The following is a 14,025-nucleotide window of genomic DNA, read 5'->3' on the forward strand; positions in this document are numbered from 1 at the left end:
GAAGTACGGATTTCATCAGGAATGTGGGGAAGCATTCTCTCGTGCTGACTTGGTACACTCCCTTGCACAAAGAGAGTGGGATTTAAATTATTTTCTTCGCATTTGGCTCCTTCCAGGAGTGCACTGTTACTCTGGTAACCAAATGCATTTTTTTTAAATTTAAAGACCTAAATGAGTGAAAACCTCTACTGCAATGGGTTGCAACACAGCAGCTATTTGCCTCATCCAATATTTCACCGCCGTACTCTGCAAGATGCAGTAACTTCTTTGTATCTTAAATCTGGTGATTGCAGTAATTCCTTCAGTTTATTGTCATGTGAACAATATTATGGGCTCTCAGTTCAGCAGACAACAGTGACTCACTGTCAAGAAACAAACTGACTTTCTCTGGAGATCTGGAAGCCAGAATGCACTCCATCAATATGGCAGTGGAATACAAATTTCTACATGGCAGAGTGATGAAATAAGGCTCTAAAAATGTTATCCAGAGGATGACAACGTGGAGAGAGCCCCCAGATCACTAATCTCTTATTCCCTTCCAGCACAATAACTCTGTCTCTGCAAAGGCAAAATTTAATTAGGTCCAAATGTGGACTATGGGAGCCCTCTGGCTATGTCCTGTGATGAAATGGGAGAACTTTGCTTTGGGGCTTCAGGGTAAAACTTCTCTACATAGATATGAAATATGAATGTGCACAAATACTAAAGTTGAAAAAAAAGCAAAATGAATTTTTCAAAGCATTAGCTTTCTCTGGAAGGGCACAAAAAGAATCATAGAATCGCAGAATCACAGAATGGTTGGGTTGGAGGGGACCTCCAAGATCATCTAGTTTCAATCCCCCTGCTGCGGGCTCGGTGTCTCCACCAGATTAGGCTGCCCAGGATCCCATCCAGCCTGGCCTTGGGCATCTCCAAGGATGGAGTTTATGTGTGCCCACTTTTTGAGCCTGTCCAGGGCCCTCTGGATGGAGACTCTCCCTTCTCTTGCATCAACTGCACCACTCAGCTTGGTGTCATCTGCAAACTGCTGAGGGTGCACTCGATCCCACCATCTGTGCCACTGACAAAAATGCTGAAGAGCAGTGGTCTCAAGATGGACCCCTGGGAGACACCACTCATCACCACCTCCATCTGGACACAGAGCTGTTGTCCACAACCCTCTGGCTGTGACTTTCCAAACAATTCTTTATCCACTGAGTCATGCAGCCTTCAAATCCACATCTCCCCTATGTAGAGATAAGGATGTGGTGCGGGACCATGTCAAAGGCCATGCACAAGTCCAGGCAGATGACATCAGTTGCCCTTCCTTTGTCCACCAATGCCGTCACTCCATCACAGAAGGCCACCAGATGGGTCAGGCATGACCTTCCTTTGGTGAAGCCACAAAGCTGTTGTATTACACACCTTGCACTGATGAGACTGAGGTTTAGCCTAGGTCAACAAAGGGTGCAACGAGGTGGGACATTATCTATGGCTGCACATGGGATGCAGAGGGATAACCAGCAGGGAGAAGGAAGAGCAATTCGAGTTACAGAACAAGGTGGGCACAGTGGCCATGAGCTAGCTGTGAAAAACCTGAAGGTGGAAATGAGACGCTCTCCTAGCACTAACCGTGCCCCGCGCTGCAGCCGGCTCACATAGGTTGCAATCAGTGCATGCTCATCAGCTAATCGGCCAGCAGCGTCCGCCTTGCACTGCAACCTGGTGATGGTGGAGGCAAGAAGAGCAAACAAAACACAAGGTGAATACAAAGCAAATAATTGATGGGTTTTAACGAAACAAACAGTTAAACACTGAAACAAACAGTTAAAAATTAAAACAGTTAAAAATTAAAACAAATAGATGAGTAATTAAAGGGTAAATATGAGTCACATGAAAAGGATACCTTGTGCAGTTAAGAGATTAGAACAGGGAACCACTTGGGTGCCCCAGTGTGCAGCACGCATGGTCATTGGTGATGCTTTCACCAGCATGGTGGTCTTCATGGAGCCACTTTGGAACTTGCTGTGGAAAGAAAACTGAGCGAGATGTGGCCTCTGGGGCTCTGAGCAGAACTCACCCTACTTGCTTGCTGCCAGCCCCAGGATAAGCTGGACCCTGCAGGGCTGCAGCTCTACTAGTGTCTGGAATGGGAACTGGAAGCGCCCAGCTTCTTCTCTCTCTCAAGCAACAAGAGGCCCAGCAAAGACAAAAGGAATGTGACAGAAAACAGAAAGATGCAGTGGTTGGTACCATGAAAACTACCATCTGTCAGGGGTTCCTTAGGAAACAGGGTGTTTTTCTTTGTTTTGAGTACATAAATAAATAAACCTATTACACTTGTGAATAATCTTACAAATAGAGATTGAGTGCAAGAAATATTTGTTGGAAGTAATCCCACATGGATAACTGCATGCAGACCAGTGAGTACCTGATGCTTTCCACCATAACAGCAGCATCTCAGAACCTCTGACAGAATACAGCAAAATGGTTATTCCTTTAGTCCCAGGCATTGCACATGAAGTCAACAGCAATTTTCCTACACTGGAGCTTCCCCATAGGCAGGCGAGCAATGCATGCAGACCCAACCTGCTGTCCCACCAAAGTGACACTTTTATCTGAACATAACAGGCATTTCTTCCCAAAACAGAAGCGTACAAGACATTCCATTCTTCATTTCTGTGTCAGACGTTGAAGCTGCTCTTTCAACTTACAAACTGCAGTTAATTCCTTCTCCGCACATGTACAGGAAGTATTTGTCTCTAAGCTTTATAAACGCGGTATTTATTGCTTTCAGCATCAATATTCAGATGATATGAAAGCAGAATTCTCATTTTCCAGACATACAGACTCTTTTCTTCTCTGCTACGTGCAGCAACATGTCAGAGGAGTCTGCCAGAAGCAGAGTGAGACCTCATAAAAAGAAGGAAAGTGGAATTACCCACATCACCCCCTCTGGGCAATGAGCAACCTCTGTAATCATGGGTTTGTAACAAGAAAGAGACTTCACATTTACCACTGCACAGAGGAATTCTTAAGCAATCCACACTTCGTGAGGGCTGACTACAGCCAAGTGCTGAAAAGCTTTATTTTAGATGTGCACTATGGCTGGCACATTGCTGCAGCCACGAGAATTGAGATTCCGAGACCCTATTCATTACAACTCCACACACGTGCTCTTGTGAAAAGAAAAAGCCCGGCAGAAATGACCACATTTTGAACTCCAAATAGCTATAGCGTTAATGATGATTAGCATTTCTGCTTTTGAAAGGAGGAAAAAAGGAAGAGAGTTAAATTATCATGAGCCTGAACACTGTTCCTAGTATATCTCTGATTTTTTCATTTGTATTTAGAAGTCATAGAATCACAGAATCATTCAGGTTGGAAAAGACCTCTGAGATCACCAAGTCCAACCCCAGCCCACCCCACCGTGCCCACTGACCACGTCCCTCAGTGCCACATGCCCACGGTTCTGGAACACCTCCAGGGACGGTGACCCCCCCACCTCCCTGGGCAGCCTGTGCCACTGCAGCACCGCTCCTTCAGAGAAATATTTCCTTATATCCAACCTGAACCTCCCTTGGTGCTCCGGACCTTCCCCCAGCTTTGTTGCCCAACAAATGCATCAGCACAACAAACAGATGCACCCTGGGAAGAATTTGTCACTGTGTTCGCAGGCGGTGCCAACTCCAGCACACAGATATCTTCTCATCGAGGAGAACATCAACGTGCAGTGGGCAGGAGGAAGCGTGGGGCTTAATGGCAACCTGTGGGTGGTGGTGATGGGTTGACAGTTGGACCTGATCCTAGAGATCTTGTCCAGCCTTAATGATTCTGTGATTCTGTGAGTGTGCATGGTGGGGAGGGGGTGACGGTTGGTCTCAATGATCTTGGAGGTCTTGCCCAGTGCTAACAATCCTATGACTCTATGACTGCAAAATGTTGTAGGTAGGCATGTTGCTTTCAGAGAGCAAAAGCATTAAAATAAAAAGCTAGGGCAGGTAATCCTGTGCTACAAAATGCACATACTTCAGATCTGGTTCAAACAAAAAGCACATAGCTTGTACCCTCTCTCCTAGCACCTCATGCCAAATGCTGCCCCATTTGCAGAGGGCACTCTGTATTATCCCTCAGAGCAGAGCCCTCATGATTGCACCAAGAAAGCAAATTTCAGTTCTGCTGACGTGCACCTTCCACTCTTGTTTCTGCAGAGCTTGCCTCTTCCTGAATTCAGCTCCTCAGGGAAAGCCTGAGATAGCTACAGACGAGCTTAATTCTTTGTAAACTTCATCAGTGTATCATCTCCTGAATGTCTGCACTGCAATCAGTGCCCATTCAGAGCAGCTGCAGCATGGTGGCTTGCAGCAAGGCAGCAGCGTGCAGAGCAGAGAGCAGCAGTGACACATGACGGGGCTAGTGACAGACAGCACAATCACGGCACGTATGCCTATTTCTCAAAAACCGACTTTGTGCTGGCCTCGGTTAAGGTGCAACATCATTGCAATGCCCCTTGGCTTCCCCATGCTCCCAGCAGTGCTGCTGCATGTAGGCAGACCCGACAGTGCCGATATCACTGACCTTCAGGTGGCTGAGTGTACATAACCCCCAGCCTCTGCATTTCTGCTGTTTTCAGGCTGAACTCATCATGGAATTGTTTAGGTGAGAAAAGACGGTTATGATTATCAAGTCCAACCAGCAGCCTAACACAACCAAGCCAAACTTGGAAGCCTATGTGGTACCGCTGGTGAATGAGTGCTGTGCTACAAATGCTCCAAGGAGTTTCATTCCTTCAGCTGACAAAGAGCAGAGCAATCTCTGGTCACCCTGGCCCAGCTTTGATCCTCTCCATCACCTCTGTCTCTCTGGCTCTGCCTCGCCATGCCCCTGCAGCCCCATGGAACCACAGCGCAGATCCTTGTCACCAGTCGTGGAACCCCAAGGATCTCCCACGGGTGCTGATTATGTCCTGGCAAATTAGGGTGATTAAGGTTTTGTTGAGGTCTCCGGCCTCGATAAATGCAGTCTGGCTCCTTGTTTCTCTAGTCTCTATTTTCAGTGAATCACTCATATGTCAAAAGGCAGCTCTGCAGTAGCCCAAACTAATAATGAATTTGAACAGAAGTTGCTCAATAGATTTAAGCAAAAATTAGGGAAATTAGGAAAATTGAGAAGGTGCTCCAGCCCTGCAAAGCCAGGCTGGATGGGCTTTGGACAGCCTGGGCTGGTGGGAGGAGGCCCTGGTTGGGGCTGGATGGGCATTAGGGTCCCTTCCAAGCCAAACCACCCTGGGATTCTACTGCTAATGAACACGAGGTGAATGCCTGCTGTCCTGCTGAAGTTGTTTCACATAAAACACCAAGGTATTGCTTATACTGAATAAGATCAGAATGACTCTACAACTTGGTGTTGCTCCCTTCCACAAACGAGCATCTCTCTGAGCCCTCACCATGGCTCTCCTATTGCTACTAGCCCCCGTCACATTATTAGCTCTCATTTTTTGCGGTAATTTTGTTCATTTGCATTTGGCTGCTAATCCACCATAATTCCCCAGATACTTCTCAACAATAGGCCTGTCTCGTCAGCCATTCTCCTCTTATTCATGCATCTTATTTCATTTTCTGTCGCTTGAAGCTGTCTTTATCCATTTCACTCCACTGATTTACAGGGCCGTTCTGAATTAGAAGCTTGCCCTCTGAAGAATTTCTATAGTGTCAGTGGGAAATTTACGTACATGCGCTCCCTATTTCATCATGCAAGCTGTCAAGAAATACACCGAGTAATGCCAAACACAGCACAGACCTCATGGGATCCTACCCAACACGTGCTCCCTCTTTGGTAGGAAAATATTGATATTTTCTTTCTCTGACTGATTTTCCAACTGGTGTTGCACCCACTTAACAGTAGTTTCAACCAGTCCGCATTTACCTAGTTTATTTATGAAAATACCATATGGGATGGTGTCAAAAGCTTTATGAGTCAATGCATTTCAAATTAATGCTTCCCCCTCCTTCCTGAGGCCACCCACCCACCCAGAGCCATCCAATTTCCATTCTCTGACATGATTTGTTCCCAGTATAGATGTGCCAACTATTTTTATTCCCCAGCTACGTGAGTACGAGATGATTGTTTTATAATGTATTCAGAAACCCAAAGGTATTCCTTCTACCTTCAGCCATGCATTTCAACAAAAATACTTATTTACTTTATACAGCCCGGGTGCAGAGAAGCAGCGATGCCATCTCTTGGCACCACAAGGCCGCCACTCTCCTTCTTTCACGTTTTAACCATGAAAAAAATAGAATTGGATCAGCTCACATTGGCACAGCAGCCTCACTGTGAGCTCCTTTAAGGCCTGGTGTCAATTTTTCAGAAAAACTCCCTAAAGAATTAACTTTCTGTTTATCCTACCCCATGATTCACATCTACCAGATGTAGGTATCCACCACATCTACCTCTTTCATGACAAGTTTTTCGTATCTCCCAGGACTATGTCCATCATTAACTGGGCTGAGTTCAGACAGCAGTCAGACACCACCAAGGGCTCTTCTTGCTCTACTTTTGTAAAAGCTAATATAACTCTGGTAGTAGAAACTCAAAATTATGCTGTAAGCATCGAATCATAGAATCAGTGAGGTTGGAAAAGACCTCTAAGATCCCCAGCCCATCCCCACCATGCCTACTGACCACATCCCTCAGTGCCACAGCTCCCTCCACGGATGGTGACCCCACCACCTCCCTGGGCAGCCTTATCTGCTAGCTTTCAGAAGATGGTATCAAGGATAAAATATCACTTACTTGTCCCTGAATTAACCACATGCTGTGACCAAATTCTTCAAAGTAGCATTAGAATGTAATCTTGCCGTCTGTTTTCTCACGCTTTTCCTATAACGACAGCCACCAGACACAACAATGGCTGACACTACGCAAAACAGTAGTCAAAGGCAGCAAGAAATAGAGTTAACTGGGCTACAAATAGAGTGAGCTGAGCTCCTTCTGGAGATGAAGTGTAGTGTTTGATGACTGGAGTGCTGCTCTGCAGCTTTATAAGGGAGTCCATAAATTACTAAGGTATTTAAGTGGCATCTTAAATTCACTTCTGTTCTGAAAACCTACAAGGAAATCCAAGAAAAAAATATGATCTATTAGAAATCCTGATGTTTATGTCAAGAAATCCCTGCAAATTTCTAATATGATGGCTCACAAATTTGAAAATCCTTACAAAACTGTTCACTGCTGCTCTGGCCACTCTGTAGGGAAAGAGCTTTGAGAAAGGGCTGCCAGGACACGATCTAGAGGGATCTCTTGTTTTCTATCACGTTACTTTCCCCCATGATTGATTTAAGTAGATGCTAAGGTCAAAAAGGATAATTACCACCACTCTCTTCATAATAGAGAAATGAAATTTAGCACAGCAATTTCTGAATCAAAGCCATATTTCTGACTGACCTACAGCACGCTGTTCAGACAGTGATGTCATCCGTCTTAAAGTCAGGGGGAACCACCAGGCTGCCTGAAAACTGCAAGCAACCTTTTAATTTCTTCAGACTACCTCCAGCTCTCGTAGGCAGGAGAGATGATGGGATGTACACAATGTAATACACAGGGAAACAGAACACAGCCCCAACACCATGGATGTTCACCACTAAGGCAGAACAATATAGGGGGAAAAATAAAAGTATTATCTGGTAACACTTGAATTTAAAGCAAATACAGGAAGGGATGAATGGCCAGCCAGCAAAGGGGCTTCAGAAAGACAGCGGTGACAAAAGTTGTTTGAATATGGATGCTGCTGCTAAGTTACGTAAAAAAAAAGAAGTCAAAATCTCAATGGGCCCAAGTGTGGAAGTGTGAAAACCACGGACTGGAAGAAAAACGAAAGCATCAGTACGACTTGGACAAGGAGCCAGGGAGGTGTGGGGTATCCTCCTTGGGATCTCCCAAAGCCCCTGGCCCTGGTGCTAAGCAGCTTGCTCTGAGCCAAGGCGGGGACCAGAGGGACCCAGGATCGTCGTGCCTAAAAATTAAGTGTGGGCAAAATGAAGGAAAAAAGGAAGTGAGGAGAAATGATGGATTTACATGTGATGAGAAAGGTGGTGGAGAACAAATCTGAATCCAGTGCTCTGGATCTGGTGCTCCCGTCCCCTTCCTCCTGGCACAGCACTGCTGTGTGGTGGCACTCAGATTGCAGTAACATTATTGGAAAACTCATCCTGGGCTGCAGGGTGGAAGAACTGAGTGAGAAATACGACTTCAGCAGCAGCATACACGATAAGCTGATAAGTACTACTTGAGAAAGGAGAAAAGATGAAAGTAGCTGAGGTGAGAAGCGGTGTAAAAGAAGACTAAAGATTTCACAACAGAAGTAGGTTAGCAGGCACCATAAAGCAGCGCCAGGATTAAGCACAGCTGTATTGCTGCAGGTCTCGGTGCCCATTCCCACACAGCAGTGCCTCCAGGTCCTGAATTCTGCCCTAGTTGTGTGCCAACAGCGAGAGAGAAACAGCCTTCATAGCCTGGGTCCACAACCAATATTTCTTTTATATTTTATTCACACACATTCCTCCTGATCTTGAATTTTACATTATACTCACTTATGAGTAGTGAATATATCTTCCAGTTATTTCCTTGCTGTTGCCTTTTGACCATTTCTTCCTCCCCATTAACTCCTCCCCATACTCACCTAATGCATCTTTCTCATAACGCACATTACATAGACTCACAGCTGCACCCAAAGGATTTTAAACCAAGGGTTAAAAATAAATATCTATAGGCACCTAGGTATCAGTGTAAGTTCTGAAACACAGGACTTCTTGCTTGAAATTGCTGGACCAGTTCATTATGACAGCTCTTAGAATCACAGAATCATTCAGGTTGGAAAAGATCTCTGAGATCCCCAAGTCCAACTCCAACCCATCCCACCATGCCCACCGACCACGTCCCTCAGCACCACATCTCCATCGTTCTTGAACACCTACAGGGATGGTGATTCCACCACCACCCTGGGCAGCATGTGCCAACACCTAATCACTCTTTTGGAGAAGAATTTTTTTCTAATATCCAACCTGAACCTCTCCTGTTGCAACATGAGGCCATGACCTCTCATCCTAGAGATCCTCTTGTCCTCATCCTTTCTTCCTCTCTTGCATTGTGTTGTGAGGTAGTGTCAAACCCGTGTTGGGCAAGGTTACAAGTGAGCTAGGACCTCCCTGGTCTCTGAACAAAGAGATATTTTTAGTCTTCTTCTAGAAAGAAAGCCTATTTTGGTATTATGTAGGCAGACAGAAGGTGTCATGGGATGCATTACAAAGCATGGTGCATGCCTACCCACACCTACCACGATCTGCTCATGATGCTGAACTTTGAAACAGTGTGGCCACATGCACGGTGCCTACTGGACAAGATCTGAATGACTTCTGGCCTGTGCTAGTTCTCAAAACACACCTAGGGACTGTCCATGGCAGTTGGACAGGGTCAAAGTCCAAAGTCAAGTCAGGAACCATGACCAAGCTTCAGGACATCGGCTCATGCCCCAGCGTTACCCCAGCCCCAGCAGTGCCTGCAAACCGAGCTTCCTGAGGATGGAACTATGGCTAACGTGGCTCTAGGATCTCTAGATGTCACACACGTCTAAGAAGCACGATATAGGAAAATGAATGTACTACACCTGTGTCAAAGAAAAATGGCAGAACGGACAAGAACAGTGGTCAGTCACTTTCAGGTGGAATTGGTGACTGGACAGCTAGAAGGAAATGTGGGAGAGATAAATGTGGACATGGCAACAAAGAAGAAAAAAGGCACACTGGAAATTGTCAGAAGATAAATTAAGCTAGCCAAGCAAATAAACATCACTCTGGGTTACAGAACTAAAAAACACAAACAACAAGGGACAGCACCAATGACACAGATATAAAATACATCAACGCAGAGCTGACGGCAGAGGAAGGTTTCTGGAGGTCTGACCAAAAAGCTGCAAAGTGCCCAGTCATGCACGCACTGAAGGACAGGATAATCAATGGCACTGGAGACAGCGAAGATAAACAAGGACAAACAAAATAAAGGCAGGAAGGGAGCGAGGGACCACAAAGAACACATAAACAGTGATCCTAGGAGAAGAGACTGCAGAACATCCAATGCACGTCGTTAAACGGGCTGAGGGCTGGCGGCCTCTGGGAAGGGAACTGCTGATGGAAGAATAGTGCACGTGGACCACAACAGAAAGAATCTACTCCTAAAGTAATGCAAAATAAATCAGCAAAACAGACATAACATATTTTGCAGGCTTGGCCTCATCTTATAGAGGAGGCGTAATCCTTTCCGTTCATTTAGAAAGGTTCACTGGTTGTACGGATCAGAGAAACACTGACTTTTGTTGTATCATAGGTCACAAATACAGGCAAGGTTGCATTCAAATTTTCCCTCTGTAAATGTTTCACTCGATAAATGCATGGAATGTTTCCCTCCCACATTTAAGATAATGCTATCAAATGTAAACATGCTGTTTAATCACTGAATTTAATTTGGAAATTTACATTCTGAGAGATGAAAAACAGCAAAGTGGTAACATTAAATATTACATACCTAAATGTGAAAATGATCCAAAGCTGCAAGTGACCATCGCTACGACTCTGCTCCCAGAACTTCCCTCTTATTAGGACAAACTTTCTCTGACCTCATTCTGTCTGAGGCATGTTACTGACTACAGAAAGCTCCTTGCAAAATACAGATACAGAAATCCTGGGATCCGCAGAGTTCAGAAAGCTCCCCCTCTGGATGCTTTCCCATTGAAAGCAGAGGATGAGGAGGGTGGAAAAGATAAAGGCTCCCTGAGATGTGCGCTGGGTGAGGGCAGCATTTGAGGAGGGCTGCTTTGGTTTGTTTGCTTTTCAGTTTTTATTTCATAAAAAAGTGAGCTCAGGCATTAAAATCCTGCTCTTTCAGCTCAGCCTTCTTCCCAACAAAGCAGCTGTCACACTGAGGTTATTTCCATGTTTTTAGCAGGAGGAAATAACAAAAGGACATTTCTTTTTCTATTCTGACATGGTGACATCTGCCACAAGTGGATTAAAACTGGAATGAGGCAGTTTTTAACTAATTATTTAGTACACATCACAATTATGACTAAACTCTTATTAAGAATATTAGTAGGAAGCACAGGAAAAAAAAAGCATTTAAAACTACATACATACATTTGTCAGCACAGACTTCCACTGTTCAGTGGCAACTACAGCAAGCTCCATGAACAGCAGCATCCAAATGTGGGCATGGTGCAGACAAGCTCACAGATGGACTTGACGATCTTAGAGGTCTTTCCAACCTTCATGATTCTGTGATTCTAATGGATATGATCAGGAATGTGGATGTTTTTACAAAATTGCAGGAGTAGTTTTCCATTTCCAATAAAATTGTGTGTATGCATCCATTTAGTATTCCTTCTGACTTTTATCTTCAAATAAATTGATCCCCATTAGCTCCATCTTTTGGGGAAAGAAAGCAAAGAAAAACAAAAAATGCCATATATACACATATGTAAGACGTAAGGATAGGATAAAAAGATAGGGGAAGACCATGGAGGAAATCGTCCTGGAAGAGATGTCAAGGCACATGTGAGATGAGGAGGTGATCCTAGACAACCAGAATGGCTTTACCAAGGGCAGATTGTGCCTGACCCATCTGGTGGCCTTATGTGATGGAGTGACGGCATCGGAGGACAAAGGAAGAACAAGTGTTATCTGCCCAGACTTGTGTGAGGCCTTGGACATGGTCCCCCACCACATCCTATCCCTACATTGGAGAGACATGGGTTTGAAGGCTGGATTATTTGGTGGATACAGAATTGGTTGGAAGGTCACAGCCAGGTGATGAGTGCTGTCCCCGAGGGGTTTGTCTTGGGACCGGTGCTCTTCAACAACTTTATCAATGGCACAGACAGTTGGACTGGGGGACCTGGACAGGCTCAAAAAGTGAGCACACAAGAAACTAATGAAGTTTAACAAGGCCAAGTTGATGCATTTGGGTCGGGGCAATCCCAGAAATGAGTACAGACTGGGAGAAGAACTCTCTGAGAGCAGTCCTGCGGAGTTGGACTTGGGGGCTCTGATGGACAAATTGCTGGACATGAGCCAGCAGTGTGTGCTTGCAGCCCAGAAGGCCAACAGCATCCTGGGATGCATCAACATAGGGGTGGCAGCGGGGCAGGGAGGGGGTTGTGCCCCTCTAATCTGCCAGCTGGATCACTGTAGCACATTAAAATGCAGCTAAGAAAGGCGCTCAGCTTGCACCAAGCAGTGCCCCTGATGTGTTCACTTCATGCTGCCAAGATGTGACGGTGTCTGCAGCTGGGGAAACGAGACCCTGGATTCAGTCGGTGATGTGGTCTCACAGCAGGGATTAATCTAAGCAACAGGAATGGTAATAAATCCTTGGGAAAACATTCACAGAATCATGAAGGTTGGAAAAGACCTCCAAGATCATCAAGTCCAATCGTCAACTCATCACCACCATGCCCACACTGGAATCAGACATATGTGAACTACAAAACAGAAATAGAAGAAATTTCCAAAGGGGATAAAAACATTTCTCATGCCTTCGCTCACTCTGTTACTAACTGCAAACACCTGTACATGTTCCAGGTTTAAAGAAGTGGAGAATATAAAGATAGCACAGAGATGTGCTTTATGTCCCTGACTAACCAGTTGATAAACCAATGGATGCTCCAATGTACTCTGTGGTTCAGTCAGTGCATTGGAACTCCCAAATACTCAGAAATATTATACCATATATGGATGGGTATATGCTGAGATGAGCACAGAGTCTTTTTCAAGCTGAGGCATGAGCCAAGTGTTTCAGCTGTGATGCTAAAGCCCCCAGATCTGCAGCCATCTAGTCTAACTGGTTGCGTGCCAAGGTTATGCAGAAGCCTTGGAGAAATGGAAACGATCTGGATCGTGAGTGATACAATCTGAATTGGCTTCCACTGATCATTCCTCATAGATCCTCGGCTGAACAACCAGACAAGCTCTGGTGAAGACCATTTTTCCCTCATTATGATGTGATGAAAACCAACTCAACCCTGATTAGACTTGGACAGGTATACACAGCCACCACAATTTTGCGAAGAACAAAGGCACTAAGCAGAGCCTGAATGTCAATACCTGCTGTGACATGGGTTTGGGTCCCACTGCGAGTCTCAGGTAGATCCCCAGGGGTTGTGTAGTGGTTATGGAGCAGCATGCTGAGAGCCTGAAAAGCTAGAATGATGGAGGCAAACATTACTACTATCTTACCCCTCAAGTCCAGGAAAAGATAAATACCCCACTCATTCTTTGGAATAAGCAAGGACGGGGAGAAGAAGCCTCTTCCCATGAATTCTTGCAGAACCTGCTAGATGAATTAACTCATAATTTGGAAAGTGAGAATCCTTGAAGAAGGATGAGCCAGGATCTTGGTAGAAAGGAAGGTATTAAAATAGCTATGGCAATCACAGAAGATGGCAGCTACCACACATTTGCTGCCTGTGAGCTCTTACGATGCCTGACAGAAGATGATGCTTGAAAGTAAGATGACTCATGGTTTTCTGACAATTGCCTCTGGACTGGCGTAATGCCCTTCTGCACTTCAGCAAATGTCTCACCCCTCAGAAAGGGCAAGCTGTGGACAAAGGATGACAGTAACCATCACTCCACGGAATCTGGGAGTTCCTTTGGTGTTTATTCCAACTACTTTTCTTAGCCTTTCCTGGGCAAGGGATCTGTAAAAGTTATGAGCTATAGAGATCTTCATCTTGGAAGGTCTCAGTGCAACCTTTGGATCACTGAGGGATTTTTATCCATTTTTACTGGGGAAAAGCTCCACATCTTTAAATGGGAAGTCAGACACAGTTACTTGTGTGTTTTTCAAAATACCAACTGTGTGCAATCAACTTGTCTCTTGTTATAACAATAGTAACTGTGCCAAGGACCTGTCCCAGTAGCTATTACCTGTAAGTCACGTGTTTGCTAACATCCATCTTAGAATCAATCACAGAATGGTTTGGGTTGGAAGGGACCT

At 45.1% G+C, this 14,025-nt stretch overlaps 1 protein-coding gene across 13 annotated transcripts in view; it reads right to left on the reverse strand.

Moving 5' to 3' along the window:
* The window catches only part of DTNB (dystrobrevin beta), a 139,056-nt gene that overhangs the window by 59,854 nt on the left and 65,177 nt on the right, over positions 1–14,025 (reverse strand). For 8 of the 13 annotated variants that reach the window (XM_021391889.1, XM_021391890.1, XM_021391887.1 and 5 more), the window contains one exon: positions 1,612–1,701. The exons of 2 other annotated variants lie outside the window; for them this stretch is intronic. In XM_021391889.1, coding sequence (XP_021247564.1) covers positions 1,612–1,701 — 90 coding nt within the window. Of the gene's footprint in view, positions 1–1,611; positions 1,702–1,885; positions 2,005–13,130; positions 13,227–14,025 lie in introns of those variants that run through there. 3 more of the 13 variants (XR_002436908.1, XR_002436909.1, XR_002436912.1) reach the window with 3 other exon arrangements.

The sequence above is a fragment of the Numida meleagris genome, chromosome 3, assembly GCF_002078875.1.
Source record: "Numida meleagris isolate 19003 breed g44 Domestic line chromosome 3, NumMel1.0, whole genome shotgun sequence".
Classification (NCBI taxonomy): Eukaryota; Metazoa; Chordata; class Aves; order Galliformes; family Numididae; genus Numida; species Numida meleagris.